The sequence below is a fragment of the Calliphora vicina genome, chromosome 2 (assembly GCF_958450345.1).
Source record: "Calliphora vicina chromosome 2, idCalVici1.1, whole genome shotgun sequence".
NCBI classification, from domain to species: domain Eukaryota; kingdom Metazoa; phylum Arthropoda; class Insecta; order Diptera; family Calliphoridae; genus Calliphora; species Calliphora vicina.
The window spans coordinates 116,191,603-116,215,037 of NC_088781.1; the positions used below are offsets into that span (position 1 = coordinate 116,191,603).

General features: G+C 32.0%; 1 protein-coding gene across 2 annotated transcripts; it reads left to right on the forward strand.

Moving 5' to 3' along the window:
- The first annotated feature begins 1,592 nt into the window (after positions 1-1,592).
- Positions 1,593-21,492, forward strand: amd (alpha methyl dopa-resistant). 2 transcript variants are annotated; one of them, XM_065501700.1, is made up of 3 exons: positions 1,593-1,732; positions 1,807-2,041; positions 20,212-21,492. In XM_065501700.1, the coding sequence occupies exons 1-3, from the start codon at positions 1,647-1,649 to the stop codon at positions 21,427-21,429; spliced, it is 1,539 nt and encodes a 512-aa protein (XP_065357772.1). In that variant the 5' UTR covers positions 1,593-1,646; the 3' UTR covers positions 21,430-21,492. The 2 variants fall into 2 exon arrangements, with proteins under 2 accessions (XP_065357772.1, XP_065357773.1); XM_065501701.1 differs by lacking the exons at positions 1,593-1,732; positions 1,807-2,041 and adding exons at positions 12,527-12,607; positions 12,691-12,925.
- The last annotated feature ends 1,943 nt before the right edge of the window (positions 21,493-23,435 follow it).

Below are 23,435 nucleotides of genomic sequence, written 5' to 3' on the forward strand. Positions count from 1 at the left end.
TGGTAGGCGTTCATATTGTTCAGGTTACGATGATTTTCGTCAAACAACCCGAATGTGAACAAAAGAGCGTAATAGAGCATAAAAATACACATTTCATTCAGTTGCTTGATGTTGTTGTAGATATTTTATTTTTTACCCAAAAAAGCACACAAATTAAATGCCTCTTTTTGCCTACCAATGGTTATGATGAATATTTGTCAAGTATAGACAAGGGGTAAAAGTCAATGAGCAAAAATGTACACATATGTATAACATTTACATTACATAACAAATCATGCCCTTATTCATATAAATAACCAAGCAATAATTTAAAAATCTGAAGTTAAATACCTCGGTATACATCCCGATCGTCTCCTAACATGGAAAAGACATATACATACATACTAAATTTAAAGTTGAATCAAATTAAATTGAAATCAATTCAAATTAATTGGCTCATTGGCAGAAACTCGACGCTTAGTTTATATTGTAAACTTCTACTTCATAGCTCGATCATAACTATTGTATTTCAGAAATTTTGAATTGAATTTCAGAAATTTCCAATTATATTTCAGAAGTTTCTAATTATATTTCAGAAGTTTCCATTTCTATTTCACAACTTTCTAATTGAATTTCAGAATATTCCAATTATATTTCAGAATTTTCAATTTGTATTTCAGAAATTTCCATTGGTATAGCTATTTGAATATTCTGAAATACTAATGCAAACTTCTGAAATACAATTGGAATATTCTGAAATTCAATTAGAAAATTCTGAAATCTAATTGGTAAATTCTGAAATATAATTGGAAAATTTCTGAAATTCAAATGGAATTTTCTGAAATATAATTAGAAATTTCTGAAATACAATTGGAAATGGTGTAGAAAAAAAAACTCATTTTCTATGAACTTGAATTTTTTCCCACGAACTCGTAAATATTCGTAAAGTTAAACAATACAGGACAAAGCTATTTATTATAAATAGTTGATAACCATGACGTCATATAAATAAACAATAAAAAAATGCATACAATTTGTTTAAAAAGATCAGGCAGACAATGTAGAGGGGGGTCTCTTCAGTCAATAATAATTGAGACATCAACATCAATCTATAAAGTAGTTTCCAAATACAAACAATAGAATAGCATTTCTTAATTTTAATATTAACATAAACTACAAAATTAATTTTTATTTTGAATGCAACAAAATAAAATATGAATTCAGCTAAAAACGCACAAAAACTCAAACCCTATGGGTGCAATCAAATTATATTATGGTAAATTACATACTAAATAAAATACATACTTACATACATTAATATTTTTTAATAAAGAAGTTGATGCACAATAACACACAATGGTTTATACAAGTCTATTTGTATTATTAACAATTTTAAAAGTTTAACACTCTTTAACAATAATTTGCATTGACATTGAGACTTCATTCACCATCATCTAGATTATTGTCACCACTAACTGCATATTGGTGTGGTGAAAATAATTTGCTGACCAAATGTTTTAAAGTCAAGTGGGGTTTCCGAAAACATTCAACACATTTGTGAATTGTAACAGCAAACGTTAAGTTAAAGGCACAGCACTAAACTCAATAAATAAGAAATAAAATTAAAAACAACATTTTAAATTAATAATAACAATAATTTGCTTAATATGGATATGAATTCAAATGAATTCCGTGAGTTTGGCCAGGCTTCCATAGAGTTTATTATAAATTATTTGGAAAATATAAGGGAACGGTAAGTCGGTCGTCTCATTATTCCAAAAATGTTGTATTCAAATATTTTTAATATTTTACGTTTTGTTTTTACAGCAATGTTCTACCCACTACCACTCCCTTTTCGCTGGTCCACAGTCTACCCCAGGAAATACCCGAACAAGCCGAACATTGGAAAACTATATTGCACGATTTAGAACATATTATTTTGCCAGGTCTGGCTCACTGGCAATCACCACATTTTCATGCCTACTTTCCGTCTTCATCGTCGGCGGGTTCCATAATTGGGGAATTACTTATAGCTGGTATAGGCGCTTTGGGTTTCAACTGGGTAAGTTTACATTAATTTGTTGATATATCAAGAGACAGACTATGTAGTAGAGTTGTCAGTTATTGGAGTTTAATTTGGATCGAATAAAACTTAATCATTTTTTTTTTTATTATTCGAGTGATCGATTAATAATGAGTGAAAATTGTATTTCGAGTATTTAGCCTTATCTGAATCACTTACATTTATACCTCTTCCCGGGAACAGTTCTAGAACCAGTTCTACGGAGGCTGTTTTTTAGGAACTAGTCGATATAGCCATGTCCGTCTGTATGTTGAAATCAACTTTCCGTAGCCCCCAAATAACTTACGTACATGATTCATACATCAATATATCGGGAATTCTTCCGGCTTGCTATTTAAAATCGACAAAATCGGCCCACAAATGGCTGAGATATAAGAAAAAAGCCATTACAACCTCGATTTTGCCCTATTTTAGACAATATGGATATCTAATGATAGATATTTCAAAGTCCATATAAGGCTATTAAGTTGGACCTACAATGGGTCAAAATCGGGAAAAACAATTTTTTATCCCGAATTTTTTTTTCATCAAAGTTTTTGTCATAAATTTTTTTTAAAAATTAAAAAAATATTTAGAAAACTTTTTTTAAAAAAAATTAAAAAAACAATTTGGAAAATAATTTTGTAAAAGTAATTTTTAAAAACAATTTTGAAAAAAAAAATTAATTTTGTTTAATTAAAAATATTTAAAAAAAATTATTTTTAAGTATTATTTGGTGAAGGGTATATAAGATTCGGCACGGCCGAATTTAGCTCTCTTATTATAAATATATATTTTTCTATTGCCATATTAGTTCACAAGCCATATATGCGATAAATCCAAAATTAAGTCCAGGTCCACACTGTGAAACCAGGGCACAATTAGAAAGGCGACTGCATCACTACAACAATACAAAAACAACAACTTTGTTTTTGTTAAAAAGTAGGTGAACTGTTAAAGTAAATAAAAAAATAATCAGGTGTTTCATCGCAGTCACCTTTCTAAGTGTGCCCTGTGTGAAACATTTGCTGTAAAACATTTTTAAATTCTCGTTTGAAACTGCATTCGTGTCCACACGGTGATGTTTTTGCTTTTCAGTTTTTGACATTTCTGTACAGAACGAATATGAACGAATAAATGTGGATGACATACTCAACAAAAACTTCATGTACATGAAACAGAGTACCCTTTTCCATTCCTCTTTCCCCATTCATCAACAAACTCAAATGTTTTGCAGCAAATGTTTCACAGTATGGATGGGGACTAAAGGATACAAACAGGGGCAAAACAATTTAGATTTGTAAAATTCGTATTCTGAAGGGGCAAAGTTAATATTTTGGTACTTTGTCTATCTTCATGACAGGAGCAAAATTATGACAAGTTTTTAATGAAATGAACCTTATCCTAATTCGTGTATATGAATAAGTAACGGTACTGAATTCCTGATTCATAATCGAATAGTCCAAACGCCAGAAGCTAGAGTCAAGAAATGTTGACAGTTTGTTAATTTTCTCCTAATTGATCCATTAATTTTTGGAATTTCAAATGTTTTGGCGTAAATTTGAATTAAAGGAATATCACACAATAGGCTAAAAATGCGAAAATTCATTTTATTAAAAATTATTGAAATACATAATTTTGATAAAATTTGAAACAGTATTTTCTCAAGTCACACAAAGCTGTAGATAAAGACAAATTTGGGTAAATTGTTTGGTACTTTTTGCAACTTTTACAAAATGTGTCGTTTCAAACTTTTGCCAAAGTGGAGTATTTTGAACATTCAATATTGACGGGCTTTCAAGGTAAAATTACACTTTTTTTAGAGGTACTTTTTTAATATTTTATATTAAATTAAACTTAACAGCATACAATTTAGCTGGTATCGTTATAGAAGGAAGTAATGATACGTTTTCCTTTTAATGTTATATTTTTTTAACCACCAGTTTGTCATTCGTTTGTAACATATCGAAACATTTCGTAGAACTAACAAGTAAGAAAGTATGGTCGGTCAAGCCCGACCTTATAATACCCTACACCAAGTAAATGAGTAAAAATATTTTTCTATTCAAATATCAATAATTTATATTCGTGAGTGATTTTCGGAAGTGGACCATACCAATTATGGACCGATCACCATGAAATTAGGTCGTATGATTTATGTCTATATGAATGTTATTTATGTTGAATTTTGTGTATATACCAACATTTTTAAGAGATTTATGCATATTAAAGTGATTTTCGGAAGCGGGTCTATATAGGAGCTATGACTAATTATGGACCGATCGTAACATAATTTGGTGACATGAATTTTGTATATATAAAACTTATTTGGAGCGAAATTTGTGTAGATACATAGATAAATTATGACCGATAAAGTCCAATTTCGAGAGGACATTTGTATGGGGGCTAGGTGAAATAATGGACCGATTTCAGCCAGTTTCAATAGGCTTGGTCCTTCTACCAAATTTGATCGAAATATCTTCAAAATTGCAACCTGTACTCTGCGCACAAGGTTTACATGGACATCCAGCCAAACATCTGCACAAACGCATAATACCCTCCCCATTATGGTGGTGTAGGGTATAAAAAGTATAAATGTATACTCAGGGTCCTCATAAAATTCTAAGTTACTATGTCCATCCGTCTGTCTGTCTGTTGTTGACGTTTGCAGATGGAATTCTTTGTTGATCAGAGTTATGAACCAAAATGTGAGACAACCTACAAAAAAGTTGATATTTTTCAAAAATAAGTACTTTTCTATTTTCTTACAAATATTGCAAATAATACCATGCAATTTTGCATACATTGTTCTTTTGATAAAAAGAAAAACTCTGTTAAAAATGGCTAGAATCGTTACTGATTTCTCTCAATTCCAATATAAATTGTTTCCCGAAATTTGGCTCTGTGGTACATAAATGGTACATAGCAGTCATAAAGCTAAATTTTGTTTGGATCGGTCCATATTTGGCCATAGCCCTAATATATAGACCACTTACTTCACTTCACTAAAATCTCGTACAAATATCGCTATCATTATTTATATTAAATTATTTTAATATAAATAGAAATCGGGGTACCAAATTATGAAGATCGGTCCAAAATTTATCATAGCTCCCAAATAAGGATCACTTACGAAAAACATATTAACCTACATAAATATCATACAAACATGGATTTCGAACCAAAATTGTATGCAGATATATAAATGTATGTAAAAATCAAACTGCAGAATTTTGTGTATATCGGTCCATATTTGATTATAGCATCCATATTGGGTACACTTCCAAAAATCAAACAAATATGCATAAATCTCTTACCCCCTGTCTATAACTGACAATTTTTTATCATGATAAACGTCAAAATGGTTGTCAAGATAAAAAATTATCAGGTATAGTCTCCATTTTTTAGTATTATTGCTTCGTTATGAGAAAATTGTTAGTGCTTTTGCATAGACAACTTTGTCTTGACAACAAACGTCAGTAATTGTTATGATAAATATTTGTCAAGTATAGACAGGGGGTTATAAATATCATAATCTGTTTTAAATTCTACGTCATTAATCCTCATGTACACAAGAATCATATAGGTCTCATGTAAGGACCATTTCCTAGAAACACATTAACCTAAATAAAAGTCGTATTAATATCGATATCGAAGCAAGCTTATATAACCTTGAATGCAGTGAGAACTCACTAAAGGTACGTTTTCAAATAGAACTTTTCGATTTTTGTATTACAAACATTAAATTCCATACCGAATAAAGAAAATACTTTTTGTAACGGACAAAATGTACAATATTTTCAAATAAAGTAGTTTTGTACTTTTTTTAAAAGGGTACTCTTAGTCGTTTATAAACCATATTTTAAAAAAGTACTTTGGTACTATTCGCAAAAAAGTACCTTTTGTGTTTCTTTACACCGTTTTTGAAGCAATGTGCAAAAAAGATTTATTTTAGTTTCGATATTCAAATGGAAGAATACTTTTTGAATATTTTTGTGTCAAAATTTTCATTAATGACTTCACCGAAATGTGTAATATTTCCTATAAATACTTTTGGTACTTCTTGCGTACTATTTCAAAAGAAAAAAGTACTTTATGTTTTTTTTTTTAATGTATTTTAAAAATAGTAGAAAATAATTACAAAATATAGAACACATTTAACCAAAATGTTGAATATTTTCAAAAAGGGCGATAGTAGTTTTTGTTCATACATAAACATTTTAGGGCCATTATTAGAACTTGCCGTTATAGTTAAAGTTACTTTTAAGGGTACCTTTTTCTATTGCTTTAAGTTACCTTTAACTATAACGGCAAGTTGTAATAATGGCCCTTAGACATATCGAGCCCTTAGCGCCAAATTATCGTAAGCGACAAAACACAAATTTTACAGGAGAAGACTTATTTTGATTATTTTGAAATTTATACATAGAATTAAAAACGTTATGATGCGATATAATTAGAGATGCTAAACGGGGAATCCCGTTCCCGAAAATCCCGGGGTTTTCGGGATTTTCTAAATCCCGAAGCCCGGGATTTTTTAATTTTAAATCCCGGGGTTTTCGGGATTTTCCAAATCCCGTTTTTCATAAATAAATAGGGGAAATTGTCATTTTTGTGTGACTTTTTCATTCATTTTGACATTCTACATGCCCGAATATCGCAAAGTGATGTCCAACAAAGTTGTTAAGCTCAACTCATGCTACAATATAGTTAATAAAGGAAAACGGTATTTTTGGTTTTCCTTGAGTGGGGCTCTAGAAAATCAATTCTTCAACTTTTTTTGTAAGTTATCTAACAAAACTCTATTTAAATCCACTTCAAATGAAATTGATTTTATCACAGATGAGGAGCTCGAACAAAATGAAAATATTTCGATTGCTAAAAGGCTAAAAGATATTATTAATAAATATAAAAACCCCAAATAACAATAGCGAAACCAAATTATAATGTAGATTTTCAACTTGCAAAAGAAATAGATCACTTTATTTCTGAAGGAACAAGAGGAAAAGACTTGCAGATTTGTTATAAGTATTTACAAACGGGTTTGCCAATGTGAAAGATGTTTTTCGGCAGCAGCATATGTCGAAAACTAAATTCGTTCCAGAATGGCAGATGAAAACATAGATGCAATAGTATTCTTAAGAAGCTATTTAAAATAAACACTTTTTATACTAAAGTATGGTTTTTCACCAGTATTTCTATTTTTTTCACGAAAAATCGTATAGCGCATTCTACGGAAAATTCTAAGAAGATACCATAGGTCTAAAATCAAATCCTATCGCATTTCGTCTTTTATCCAATCATATTTCAGTACATATATTTTGTTTTAATAGTTTTTTTATTGGATAAAAGACAAAATGCGCAAGATAGGATTTGATTTTAGACCTATGGTTACTTGGGCATCATTTCACAGAATTTTGCGTAGATTGCGTTTCTGCTATACGATTTTTTACGTTTTGATCGTCCATACAAATCGACCCGGCCTAATGTACATACTTTATTGTTATTTCTTCTTATATAATGTACTCATGCAAGTATTTTATTATTTTTAGTGTCTAATAAAAATTAATTGCTAAATAAAAAATTTACTTTCAATTGTAAAGACATAATTATGTACGTTTCTTTCTTATAATTTTCGGGATTTTAGATTTCCCGAAAATCCCGAAACCCCGGGTCGGGATTTGGGGATTCTTTAGCAAATCCCGAACCCCGGGATTTTTAAAAATCAGACCCGATTAGCATCTCTAGATATAATATAATTTCGTTCAAGCTATTTGTCTATTTTTTTTTTTAAAAATATTTATAACTTTTGGCAATTAAAAATTCATGAAATACTTTTTATTGAAAAATATGACAAAAAATGTTTTTTATTGAATTTTGAAAAAATTGAATTGAATTGAATTGAATAGATAAAATTTTTTCGAATTGAAATTAAATTTTTATTTATGAATAGTTTTTAATGAAATTTCACAGTTATGTAAAATTTTCTATTTAAAATGGAAAACTAAAAACGAATTTTAAAATTTATTATCAGCAATCCCGCAATTCCCAAAAAAGTGTTGAAAAATCCCAAAAATGGAATTTTTAGTATTTTGGCTATAATATCCATACCAGGGTCGGAGTTATCGGAAGCCTTTACAAAATAATTAAAAGCATACTGGGCCATCTAAAATCGGTTACTTTATTTTGATATCGAATATGCGATTTGAGAATTTTTGCCCTAAATTTTAATTATAAGCTAGGTACTCTGTTAAAAATTTCGTGCGAAATGCTGTCAAACTACATATAAAATATTTGGAATGAAATATATGCGAAATAATTTCGCAAAAGCAGTACTCTGTTTTTATTGTGGAAAACATGTGAAATACATCTGGCAACCTTATTTTTCCACACGAAACAACATACGCAGCACTTCTTTCGCACGAACAGCTAGCTGTCAAACAGCATGTAAAATTTTTCGCATGTAAAAACCATAGTTTTTCTCAAATATGAACAGAGTACTAGGCTATACATAAAAAATAGGTGTTTTTTCAATGGATCTGGTCCCCTCGGTAACAACAACTTTTAATTTTTTTTTCATTTAAAATATTTTATGAAGACTTAGCTTTCAGAAAGTATAAATTCCTTATACATCCTCTTAGACATTTTTTGCGATAACTTAAAAAGAAACAAGTAAGAGTGCTATATTCGGCTGTGCCGAATCTTATATACCCTTCACCAAATTATACTTCAAAATTTTAAATATTTTTAGGAAAACAAAATTTAATTTTTTTTCCAGTTGTTTTTTGAATTTTTTGGAAAAAATAATTTTTCGATTGTTATTTTAATTTTTTTTTTTTAAATTAAAAATTTTTTTTTTTAAATTTGAATTTTTTTTTTTTTTTTTTTTTAAATTTTAAAAAATTTTTTTTTTTAAATTTAAAAAATTTTTTTTTTGTTTTTTAAATTTTTTTTTTTTTAAAAAAAATTCGGGTTCAAAATTTTTTTCCCGATTTTGACCCATTGTAGGTCCAACTTACTATGGTCTTATATACATCGTTGCAAATGTCTTTGAAATATCTATCATTAGATATCCATATTGTCTATATTTAGTAATCCAGATATAGGTAAAAAAATAGGTCAAAAATCGAGGTTGTCTTGGTTTTTTCCTCATATCTCAGCCATTTGTGGACCGATTTTGCTGATTTTAAATAGCAAAATTCTCGAAAGCATGTCTGACAGAATTATTGAAGATTTGGATCCCGAAGATATCTGGGGTCTTCAGAAAACTGATTTCAACAGACAGACAGACAGACAGACGGACAGACAGACAGACAGACAGACAGACAGACAGACAGACAGACAGACAGACAGACAGACAGACAGACAGACAGACAGACAGACAGACAGACAGACAGACAGACAGACAGACAGACAGACAGACAGACAGACAGACAGACAGACAGACAGACAGACAGACAGACAGACAGACAGACAGACAGACAGACAGACAGACAGACAGACAGACAGACAGACAGACAGACAGACAGACAGACAGACAGACAGACAGACAGACAGACAGACAGACAGACAGACAGACAGACAGACAGACAGACAGACAGACAGACAGACAGACAGACAGACAGACAGACAGACAGACAGACAGACAGACAGACAGACAGACAGACAGACAGACAGACAGACAGACAGACAGACAGACAGACAGACAGACAGACAGACAGACAGACAGACAGACAGACAGACAGACAGACAGACAGACAGACAGACAGACAGACAGACAGACAGACAGACAGACAGACAGACAGACAGACAGACAGACAGACAGACAGACAGACAGACAGACAGACAGACAGACAGACAGACAGACAGACAGACAGACAGACAGACAGACAGACAGACAGACAGACAGACAGACAGACAGACAGACAGACAGACAGACAGACAGACAGACAGACAGACAGACGGACATGGCTTAATCGACTCCGCTATCTATAAGGATCCAGAATATATATACTTTATAGGGTCGGAAATGAAAAATGTAGAAATTACAAACGGAATGACAAACTTATATATACCCTTCTCACGAAGGTGAAGGGTATAAAAAAGTTATTTTTTCCCAAAAAATTAGCGAAAAATCGGCTTTTCAAAATTTTTTTAATTCAAATGCATATAACTTTGAACTTAGGCATTATTTTTAAACAGTTCTTTTTCTATTTGACACATGCATATGTTGTTAGTCCAATAAAATCGGAAAATATTTGGATACGCCGTTATCAAAAAACTGGAGTAGGGTGGGTAAAAATGTTGAAAATTTAATTTTCAAATGCGAATATCTCCTAACCTATAAGAGATAATTGATAGCTGCGAACACAAACGAAGAAATAGGATCATTTTAAAAATGTAATATACCCGAGGTGTCCTACTTTGAGAACCCTGAGGTCCACGTTCAGAACTTAAACTCGAGAACACTTCTTCTTTGCGCATGTGAAATTTCATTCAAACCAATCTAACCATTTAGAAGTTACAGATTTATTTCCCTCTTTTTTTTTCAATACCACTATGTGTCGCTTACGATAAAATTCGTTTACTGTAAAATGTAAACGTTGACTTACGATAAAATCTTACCCCCTATAATTTTGAAGTTATTAACAATTTTGATATTCTGAGAACGCTAAAACATCAGTCGGCCCATACAATTTTAATTTTTGCAATAAAAAAAATTTAGAAAATGTCGCTTACGATAATTTGGCGCAAGGGATCGATATAATGAACATAAATAAAATGAAAATCTACAAGGGGACTTTTTGCGCATGTTTACACGAATAATTTGTATTATCTTTTGTATAGTTAATGTTTGTTAGTTTTGTATAAAGATTTACAAAAAATTCAATTCATTTCACAAAATTGCACCATATTTTCAAAAAGTACTTCTGGTACTTTCTAGGTAATATTTTGAAAAAAATCAAAGGGCAAATTATCGGTACCTAAAATAATATGAGAACCCTGCAAAAGCACTAGTTTACATACTTGAATAATTTTTGGTACCTTTAAGACATAAGTTTAGTACCAGATATAGGTCAAAAAAAAAAAATCGAGGTAGTGCTGGTTTTTTTCCTCATATCTCAGCCATTTGTGGGCCGATTTTGCTGATTTTAAATAGGAAACTTCTCGAAAGAATGTCTGACAGAATTATTGAAGATTTGGATCCCGAAGATATCTTGGGTTTTCAGAAAATTGATTTCAACAGACAGACGGACATAGCTTAATAGAATCCGCTATCTATAAGGATCCAGAATATATATACTTAATAGGGTCGGAAAATTATATTGTGGAAATTACAAACGGAATGACAAACTTATATATATCGCACTTGATCAACAAGAGGGTATTAACTCAAAATTTTTAAAATTTCACTTTTTGCAAGAAATCAACTAACAACATCAATATCTATCTACTGTAAAAATTTCGACGTATTCCGATTACTCTTTCATCTCGAAAACCACATATGAGACCATTTTCGTGATAATGTAGTGACTACTTTCATATCAACAAAAAGGTATTATTTTGAGTTAATAAAAAAGTTGAAATAGAAATGCATTGTATATTTTCATAAAAAAGGTATTATTTTGATTTGAAACTTTATTCAAGTTAAAAATAATCAAATTGTTTTATTTAAATTTGGTTGTATTTTGAGTTGATACTGTTTTGTTGATAAAATTTGTTTTTCTTTATGATTTTAATTCGAAATGTGACTTTTTTTAGAAAAAAAATGTTAAAATTTTTTCAGAAAAATAGTATTAACTCAAAAAATTGATTTTTTTGCAATAACTGAAAAAAATTTAAGAGAAAAACAATGTTAATATATTTTCAAATAAAATTTGCTTACTATGATGTATTCGGATTTTTAAATTCTCTTCAAATATAACCACAAACAGTTTTTAACCTCTACTGAAAATTTTAAAATTTTGAGTTAATACCCTCTTGTTGATCAAGTGCGATATATACCCTTCTCACGAAGGTGAAGGGTATAACAAGAATTTTAAATCTCCAACAAGTGTGTTTCTAAGAAAGAGTTTATAACAGGTTTGTTTGCAGCCAGTAAATATGCATACATTTCTTATTTAAAGTCTAAATTTTTAAAACCAACTGTTGAATACTCTTTGCCCACTGTAAAAACTTTCCTCACTTTTAACACACACACACAGATCTCTATATACAAATCTCACTCTCTATTTTACATCATTACTTCAGATCGAAATTAAAATCATACAAATCACCAGTTTATAAAAAGAGTCAACGAAAGCTAAAACCTTAATAGTCGTACACAAACCTTTCCAACGTTTAAAACTATATTTAAGACCAAAGTGTTATTTCTTTAAATAATATTTAAAAAAAAATAAAATAATAATAAGAAAATACGATAAAAGAAAACAAACAACAATATCTTAAGTGTGAAATTAATTTAAACATAAATAAGTAAATAAAAATGGATGCAAAAACCTTTAGAGAATTTGGCAAAGCTGCTGTCGATTTCATAGCAGATTATATGGAAAACATTAGAGATTGGTACATATTTGCATGAGTGAAATGAATAAAGTCTTTAGTTAACAATGATGTTTTTTGTTTATTTATTTATTTTCAAATTAAAGTGATATTTTGCCAGCAGTACAGCCAGGTTATCTCTTCGATTTATTGCCCAAAGAAATTCCAGAGCAACCACAAGATTGGAAGGAAGTTCTGCATGACATTGATCGCATTATTAAGCCAGGCATTACACATTGGCAATCGCCAAATATGCATGCCTACTATCCCACCGCCTCATCATATCCATCCATTGTGGGCGATATGTTGGCAAATGGTTTCAGTGTTATTGGTTTCAGTTGGGTATGTTTTGTGAAAAAATTTATTTAAACGATTATGTTAAACGATTTTTGTTGAATAAGTGATTTTGATTTAAATCTAACTCTTGAAATCGGCAAAGACGATCGGCGATTTTATTTTATTAATCGAAAAGGTGATATTTTTCAAATTAAAATGATTTCAATGAAATTTGTGATTTCTATATATACAACGTTATATAATTTCCGTTTGTAATTTCCACTTTTTCGACCTCATAAAGAATATATGGTTATTCTCGATCGTTATAGATAGCGGAATTTCAAGAAATTTTGTTTTTGAGCAAATGAATACTTGATTTAATTATGAATTAATTATCAATTAATAACGAAAATTTTATATTCAATTGTCAAAATAATCAAATTCAAAACTCAAAATTCAATAAAAAATATCAAGAAATTTTGTTTTTGAGCAAATGAATACATGATTTAATTATGAAGTAATTGAAACCAGTTCAATATGTGACAAATATTTGAATTGAAACGGTTTAAGAAATAGTTTTTTCTGTGTTGTTGGAAAAAATTATATATATTGTCTAGCTTTAATTCTGGAGCATCTCTTGCTTCTGATCCACAGACAGAAATTTAAGCTTCCATGACGAGCTTGAGTATGCCATGGAAATTTATCAAATCATAGTAATTTGTTGCATTTACTTGAAGCTGTGGAAAACAGAACTCGTGAACTTTTTCTGTGGTAGTTCTTTTTCTGGCTTCTGATACTCTTCGAAGAGCCAATTCCTTTAATTATGACGCATTATCTTGTAGCATAGTATGAATTTCTTTGAATAGTTTTTAAAACAGAAAATACAAACATGGTTAAATGTTAAAAACATGAACTGGACCGTGTTTACAAGATGCCCTTGACTTTATGTCTAACCTTGTTGATGCGTACACTTTCATAAAAAGCCCTAGTTGCTTTAGGTTAACTGGTGGTTTAGCCTTCCCCATATACAAACGAAAAATCCTATTGAAGCAAGTTGAACATCCTGGATATCTTTTAGATAAACTTGTTGAAACTAAGCCAGCCGAAATGGTGGAAAATATTTTGTGTAAGTAGTTTTGATCAGTGATTAATAAATTTATATCAACTCAAGCTTCAAAAGCTTCTTGTTTAAAACCAAGGCACTTGTCGAGTTTTTTTCTCTATACAGCCAGAAAAGCAATTAGGACCTGTAGTGGTTCCATCAAGACAAAAAAACTAATGGCGCAGTGGTAATTCATTTCCGTGCAATAAACACAAAAACCATTGTAAAGGTCGTTTCAGATGTTTTTCTAATAAAGCAATTACTCCACTTTTTATGTCCCATAGAGAAATTAGATGTACTCACAATTTGGCTGAGATATGTTCTTCACTAATAACCTTCCGATGTTTTGTCTTTACGACCCCCAAAATAAATAGCTGTCAGAGGTTTTTCCTAACCAATAGAGTTCAGCTATTTCCGCACATTTTTCTTTTCTCGACGTATTTTACTTCGGTCTATTACACATGATGAGTTTTTGGCACTTGCAAAGTTTAATTCAAGTATGGCTGCGTTAACAATAAATGCTGCAGATTGACCTGAAACTCCGGTATTGTCACATGCCAAAGCTAGACTTTGCATCTTATGTCTCATCTGCTTATTTTCATTTTTTATATCCTTCACCTTCGTGAGAAGGGTAATAAGTTTGTCATTCCGTTTGTAATTTCCACAATATAATTTTCCGACCCTATAAAGTATATATATTCTGGATTCTTATAGATAGCGGAGTCGATTAAGCCATGTCTGTCTGTTGAAATCAACTTTCCGAAGCCCCCAAATACCTTACATACACGATTCATACATCAATATCTCCGGAATTCTTCCGTCTCTGTTACTATTTAAAATCGAGAAAATCGGTCCACAAATGGCTGAGTTATAAGGAAAAAACCAGGACAATCTAAGTCACTAATATAGACAATATGGATATCTAATGATAGATATTTCAAAGACCTTTCTATCGATGTATATAAGACCATAGTAAATTGGACCTACAATGGGTCAAAATCGGAAAAAAAATTTTGAAATTTTGTTTTTTTTAATTTTAAAATTTTTTTCTTTTAAAAAAAAAAATTGAAAAATTTAAAAAGAAAAAATTTTTAAAATTAAAAAAAAACAATTCAAAAAATTTTTTTTTCATAAAAATTAAAAAAACAACTTTAAAAAAAAATGTATTTTGTTTACCTAAAAATATTTAAAATTTTTAATTTGAAGTATATATCAGATTCGGCACAGCCGAATATAGCTCTCTTTTTTGTTTTTCTTCTCTTTGAGCTTTTCTTGATCTTTCATTCAGGCAAATATCATCTTCCTCCGATTTTGGTGTTTCGCTTGGTATAGATCAGAATCGTTTTTCAAGGTCTCTCGGCTTCAATTCGCATTGTACCGAATTTCCCAGCTTTTGGATGAATCCTGCTGATCGCAAACATTTTGAAATTGCTGCTTGATTAGCTCCCAATGATTTTGTAAAGCTGTTGTTGAGTTTGACATCAAAATTCATGTAGTAATGCCTCCAATTCATGGTTTTCAAACTTGTTTGGCTGGCCTGGGCGATCTTTGTCTTCCACAAAACCATCTCTCGCACGTTGAAATTCACCATAAGTTTTGGAGAGCAATCAATCAGAAGTAAAGCAAAACTTCCCGCATATGACGCTTTGTTGGTACAAAATTCTACATTATCGAAGTAAAAAAAAACTTAGTTATTTACACTATAATGTTGTGAGAATAAATGACAGATATGAACCCTTCAAAATGACATATAAGTTATTAAAAGTCAAAACCGCGTTCAAAAGATACGCCATCATTCCCGCATTTCACCAATAGAATTTTTATTGACTTGAAGAATTTTTCCCAACTAAGGCAAATTGAAATACATACTTTATCATTATAAGGAACACGTATAAAATTTTAAACAATTTTACTTAAATTATATGACTTTTAACTAACCTTTAGCAAGTAAAAAAGGTTACATTGGTTTTTTGATATCATCTTGAATCATTTAAAGACTTTTTTTTTATTATTTTGCTTTACTGTTACCAAAAAAAAATGCTCTTGGCCAGTATTTATGTTTATAAAATGTTTTAAATCACACAGAACTTTCTCTGTTTTTGGCTAAAACGAGTTTTACTTTTATTTACAATAGTTTGTTTTAAACATCTGTATTTATTGGCTTTAACATCAATTAACACATCTTCTGCAAGTCATCTGCTTTGATGATTTTTGGTTGGTTTGGATGGGTTTGTTTTGTCAATAAACTACACCTGATTGCTTTGATTTTTTTTATTAATATTATTGTCTGTTTATGTTAATAAAAGTGTGTTTTTATATTTATTGTCAATGAATTGATTTTAATAAATACACATCTTTGAGTTTTTACGATTTGTTTAATGTGATAAAAGTGTTGTTATTTCTATTGTATTTATGTAGATTTTATTTATAATGTTATTCACATTTTACGATTATTTAACACTTTTACTTTTCTGTTAAATATTTGATAACTTATTTTATTTTATTTTGTTAGTTTGATTGAGATGAATATTTAGATTAAATAATTTGAAACACTTGTATCTTATAACTTGTTACTTAACTCTAGTCTGAGTTTTTAAGTGGAAAGTATTAAACATTTATTTAGCTTTAATTTAAACATGTAAATGCTTTCGAAGACAATGTTTCATCAAATTCTACAGATGTTTATAACAATAGGTCGATAGATACATATGTGACCCAAAGGAAGTACAAAATTGAAATTCGTTACATGATTTTATCCAGCGCACAGTGGTATGAGAAAAAAAAAGATGGAAATAAATCTGTAACTTCTTAACCCTTAGTCCGATTTGAATGAAATTTGACATGCGCATGCCAGGTTTCCCCAAAGTAGGACATCTCGGGTATGTTCAATTTTTAAAACGATCCCAATTCTTCGGCTGTGTTCCGATTTCAAAACCATTAAATATACAGAAAAAATCACCGAGTAGCTATCAATTATCTCTTATAACTTAGGAGATATTCACATTTGAAAATTAAATTTTAAAAATTTTTACCACCCTACTCCAGTTTTTTGATAACAGCGGCTCCACATATTTCCCGATTTGTAATTTCCACAATATAATTTTCCGACCCTATAAAGTATAATATACTTATAGATAGCGGAGTCGATTAAGCCATGCCATTATGCTTAACAAACAAATATATAAATTTGGGTTACATACATAGGTCGCTTGTAATTACTGAGTTCAGTTGGTGGCCTTTAGGTCTATTGTGATACCTTTAAAGATTCAAAAAATCGCCATTCCTTATAATGTGGTCTCCTTGTGAACCTACCGTTACTTCTGAAAAATTTGTCTGGACCTGTCAGTGACTCATCCTTGAGACTATTTAAATAATGAAAGGGGATTTTGAGAGCTTACGTGTTCAAGTAGATATAATACAGTGATCAAATGTCCTTTAACCCATACTAAACCTAAAAGATTATATCCAAACTCTATCAGATAATAAATGCAATAGAGAAGACATTTGGTCATTAGTACTTTGGAGTTGAGAGCCTTCAAATACACAAGTCAGTCCACGTGGATATCAATATTATATGTGTCAATATTTATTTCTCTGATTCTTTTCGATGAAGTTAATTTCTTCCTTACTTCTCATTAGAGCAACTTCTGTTTGTGTATACTGAGATTGCGTCTCCCCGCAGGACAATGTTTGAAGTCATCTCGCGTCGGTATTCTGATCTTAAAAGTTCTATAAAAAAATTTGGATCCCGAAGATATCTGGGGTCTTCAGAAAATTTATTTCAACAGACAGACGGACATGGCTTAATCGACTCCGCTATCTATAAGGATCCAGAATATATATACTTTATAGGGTCGGAAATGAAAAATGTAGAAATTACAAACGGAATGACAAACTTATATATACCCTTCTCATGAAGGTGAAGGGTATAAAAATGTAGCATAAAATATTCGGATTTTCTCGGAAGCTTCATAATAGTGCCAATATTTTCTTTTGCTGAAAAGTATTGACCTTCAAACAGTTTCCTTGACCAATGTACCAAGTACCAAGCGCTGATTCCATGAGATCACTTATTGTTGGAAAAAATTGTCTTTAATCAAAGAGCACATCGTCCGTACATAAAGGATGAAAAGGATTTTATTCACCACAAGGCTTCACTAGAATGCAGATATAACTCTTCCTTTCGGTGAGCCTCAAGACACAACCTTCCCTATACTTTAGTATGTTTTCTGTCCATTTCGCTATTTTTTTGGTCTTCCACATATTCCAAATATACCATATTATATTCCTTCCTGTCAAGTGTTTCCTCAATAGATAACGACATCGTCGTGCTATCCCCTACCTTTCCCTTAGGGTATGCCTGTTGTGCTCAGCAGAACTTACTCGTAGTAAGAATATTCCTAATATGGACATCCTTTCTAGTATTGTGGTTTATCTGTACCGCTTTGGGAATAAACATCACTGTAACTTCAATCACTTCTCTCTTAATAAATCCTATTAACTATCCCTTAATATTCGAATAATGCCATCCGGTTCTGAAGATTTAAAGCGCTTAAAATATGCCTCTCCGTTCACAATCAGGCACGGATCTAGGTCAACCAATTGTGGGGTAGGGTGGATTTATTTTTCATTTTCCTTTTTTCCTGTTTTATATTAAAACTTTTCGGTTTTGGGGCGTCTGTTCCTTATAGCGCCTGAGACCTTATAACTCACCCATGCAGATTTCAGATGCCGTAGGGTAATATAAAGCAGAATCTAGAAAGTATGTTCAGTTTCAATGTTTCGTTGCTACATTTCGTAAAATTATAGGAAGAAATTGGCTAATATCTTTTGTAGATGCTTCCGTGATAATTTATAAATTCCGTTTCCATGATTCCCTTTTTGTTATTCTTGTTTCAATTTTAAAGTATTGAAACTGTAACTATAGTGCATATACGCGAACTATACTCATTCCTTAGCTGCGTCAGTCTAGGATTCTATCATGGTAGTTGGAGTTATCGGCCCACACTCCCGTGTGCCGTTCAATCTTACGATTGCAAGAATTTCACCCACTTAGTTCTTTTAGGATTTACAATGGGCGTAATTACCTTATTTGGAGTGAGCTGTGTCGTAAAAAAATATTCTATGATGATCAGAAAAAAGTAATCAAGAGATATTCTCCAATCAAGGATATCAGTGATCAGTTTCCTATTGAAAACCAGTGTTAGTAGATAAATGGTATTGTAGTAAACACTCAGTCCTGTCATTAATGTTCGAGTTTCTTAAATATCTAGAGATCTTTACCTTTTTTTATTGCCTTCAGTACTCTGCAAGTTTCTTATCCTAACGATTAATACGTTTTAGTGTTGCTTCAATCTCCCAGCTTGGTGGAGAAAATTACACTAACGCCATCGTTCAGAAAAATACTTGGTCCTGACGAATGCAGAATTCAAATTGCAAGCAGGTCTAAATTATAAGAGATATTAACCATATTTCTTTTTAAATTTTATAGAGTTAGAGCAGATAGAGTTTTGCTCTACCTATGCAGTTTTATAAAAATTGTTCTATGATGATCAGGAAAAAAACATTTAAGAGATACTGTCCCATCTGGAATCATTCCATTAATGAGTAGTACCTTTCAGCGTAATATCAGCGATCTGCTCATTGATCCTATAAGCAATACTGTTCTCTTACCCCTGAGTATTATAGTAATAACTCAGGCCTATCATTTATGTCCGAGATTTTGAACTATGATCCAAAAATCTTTAACTTCTTTCTTGTTCCGTTTAAACATTTCTTATTCTGACATTTAAAAAATTCGGAATAGGACAAGTGGGGATAAATTGTGAAAAGTTTTTCCTGAAGCTAGATAAATGAAATTTGAACTGTAGGTGAATTTCTCCCAAATAGATTCACTAGGAAGAACACTTGAACATTTAAGGGGTAAAAAAGAGTTAAATTGCTGAAAATGATTGGTGTTTATTTAAAACATAATTTTTCTTCAGCATTTTATCTCAAATTTTTATAATTTGAGTCATATCTGTGTCACAGAAACTTTCTCAAAGATGGAATATTTTGCAAAGTAAAGCTTGACGGGTGTTCAAGTGGTGATAACGAGAAACTGGTAGAGATAGTGGTCTGATGAAAAGAATAATAGATTTTCGATTTATATATTTTGTTAGATTGATAATAAGACAGTGTCCTTATTTAATTTAAAATATACTTACATACCAATTATATTATTAAAATGTTTAAATTTTTTTTGTTGCAGATTTGCAGTCCTGCTTGCACTGAACTTGAAGTTGTTGTCATGGATTGGTTGGCGAAATTTCTTAACTTACCCCAACAATTTCTTCACACCACTGATGGTCCCGGTGGTGGTATAATTCAGGGTTCCGCCTCGGAATCAGTACTAGTTGCTGTTATAGCGGCCCGAGAACAAACCGTCAGACGTATGAAAGAGAAACATCCCGAAATGACAGAAAGTGAGATAAGAGGCAAGTTGGTGGCCTATTCTAGTGATCAAAGTAACAGTTGCATTGAAAAGGCGGGCGTTTTGTCCGCAGTACCCATACGATTGTTGCCGGCTGGAGAGGATTTGATATTTAGAGGAGAAATGTTGCAACAAGCCTTAGACGAGGATTTGGCCAAAGGTTTGATACCTATAATTTGCATTGCCACTTTGGGTACAACCGGCACCTGTGCATACGATGACATCGAGTCATTGGGTAAAATTTGTAATCAACATGATTTGTGGTTACATGTTGATGCTGCCTATGCTGGCGCTGCTTTTGCCTTGGAAGAGTGTTCCGAACTGAGAAATGGCCTGGAAATGGTTGATTCCTTAAACTTCAATTTACACAAATTCCTAATGGTGAATTTTGATTGCAGTGCCATGTGGTTAAAGGATGCCAATAAAGTGGTGGACAGTTTTAATGTTGATCGCATCTATTTGAAGCACAAATATGAAGGCCAAACACAAATTCCCGATTTTAGACATTGGCAAATACCATTGGGTAGACGTTTCAGGGCTCTTAAAGTATGGATTACCTTCCGTACTATTGGAGCCGAAGGCTTAAGAGCCCACATACGCAAGCACATGGCATTGGCTGAGAGATTTGAAAATTATGTCTTATCAGATGCCCGCTTTGAGTTGGTAACCAAGAGAGCCCTTGGTTTGGTTTGTTTCAGACCCATAGGCGATAATAAACGTACCACAGATCTGCTGCATAATCTTACGGAACGTAAGAAAATCTACATGATCCAGGCCAAACAAGCGGGTAAACATTTCTTACGTTTTGTTGTTTGCGGCATGGATCCAAAGGAGCAAGATATCGATTTTGCTTGGAGGGAAATACAATCTCAAATGGATTTTGTTGTAGAGCAAGAACTTTTAACATCTGTTAAGGCAGACATCGACTCAATTAGTAAACACATAACCTCAGATTTACATATAAGTGCAGTAATGGATTCTGAAAAGTCCAAGTAAATTTTAGTATGTATTTGTAAGGTTTTTTTTTTAATTTATTTTAATAAAAAGTTATAAAAAATCGTTTTTGTAAATTTTATTTGAAGAAAATCTTGTATAAGAAAATTCAGATATATTTGTAGTCTATGAACAGGAATATCAAAATGAGAAAGGGTCATATGTACCCTATCTGGAGTGGAAGTTGATAAAATCGAAAAATCTTAATTTTCCCATTTTTTTGAATTTCGCCAATAAAGTCCACATTTGGCTCGGGGTTGAATAATATGAATGATTTTCAATACATCATAGTATCTAATAGATGGAGCCCTTAATAACATTAGGATAAAGGTAATAAGAGATTCGTTAGTTGAACTCTGGGTTAAGGACTTCCTGATGAGTTGGATAATTTCGATGCTTGATAGCTGGTTTATGAACTCAAACCTAGGGGATGACAGGATTATAAGACGGGTTACCAGGGGTACACAGCAAGGTGGAATATTTTCTCCCCTGTTATGGTTACTAGCGGTAAACTCTATTCTCAAGATGTTTCAATCTAAGTGTAGGAAGATAGTTGCCTATACGGACGATGTTGTGATTCGGTTCAAGGGCAAGTCTCTTTTGACATTTAGGGAAATCACGCAAGCGACGCTAGGTGACCTCTTAACCTGGGCCAAGGCAAATGGGCAGAGTGTAAACCCAACGAAAACAGAGTTTGTACTCTTTACCAGGAAATATTGGATATGGAATTTTAATTTGCCGAAAATAGATGGCGTTGATCTGACTTTATTAGCGAGAGCCAAGTATTTAGGGACTTTCCTTGATAACAAATTATCATGAAAGAAGAATACTTTAAATGGATCACAATGCCTACTACAGATGCAGGAATTCTATTGGTAAGAATTGGTGACTACGACCAGGCATGATAAACTGGATTTAAACATAGGTTGTAAGGCTCATTTTTTACTTATGGTTGCATGGTTTGGTGGGAGGCAATGAGAAAACGTATTTATAGGAAGATATTGAGTAAAGTTCAGAGATGTTTTTCCATTAGCATAAAAGGTGACATCGATGTTTTTTCATTACCATTGGAAAAACATCGATTGGCTGCATTGGATACAATCCTTAACATACTGCCACTGGAGAAATATGTGGCAAGAGTGGCGGATAGGAACTTGCTTAGACTCTTTGAATCTTCTCTGATTAGACCAAATCGGATAGGTTACACTAAAATGTTGTACGAAGTCTAATTGGTCAGACGAATATTCCTACTAGGATTTCGGACCATAGGTAACGACTTTGGACTTCGGTTATTCACCCACAATTGTGTTTCTAAGTAGGGCTAGTGGCTGTTGGATCTGGACAGCTGTTTGAAGGGGGTGCAGTTTTCATTGATGGGTCCAAGATGGAATCTGACACTGGAGCCGGAGTTTATGTAGTAGATGAAGACATCAATGTGTCTTACAGACATCCAGATGAATGCTATGTGATCTGGAAAGCCAAGGATTTTATAAGGGCACGCGTCACAGAGGGGTATGTAGTGATAATTTATGTAGACAGTTAAGCGGCACTCAGGGCTTTGAAACGTCATATCATAGTGTTAAAGTGTAAGATGCGTTATTGGAACTATATACAATCAGATTGTGTTGGGTACCAGGACACTGTAACATACAGGGAAATGAGATAGCAGATGAACTGGCTAGACAGGGTTCTGATCTGGACTATATTAATAGGGACTAGGAGGATAAACCTCCTATATGCCACTGCTATTGGTTGATCTTTGAAAGATTCCGGAAATCTTCAAACCAATACTGGGGTATTATGACGGATTGCAAGGTATCTAGGGCTATTTGGCCAAAGTTGCATGCAAAGGCAACCAGAATACTAATTGGGTTGGATAGGAAAATTATCAGGTCGGCCACAACTCAATTGGTGTCTTCATTGGTAAATGGGATTTTGTCGCACAGGCCTCCTGTAGGATGTGTAAGGATATTGAGGAACTAGAGACAGTGAAACATATTCTGTGTATC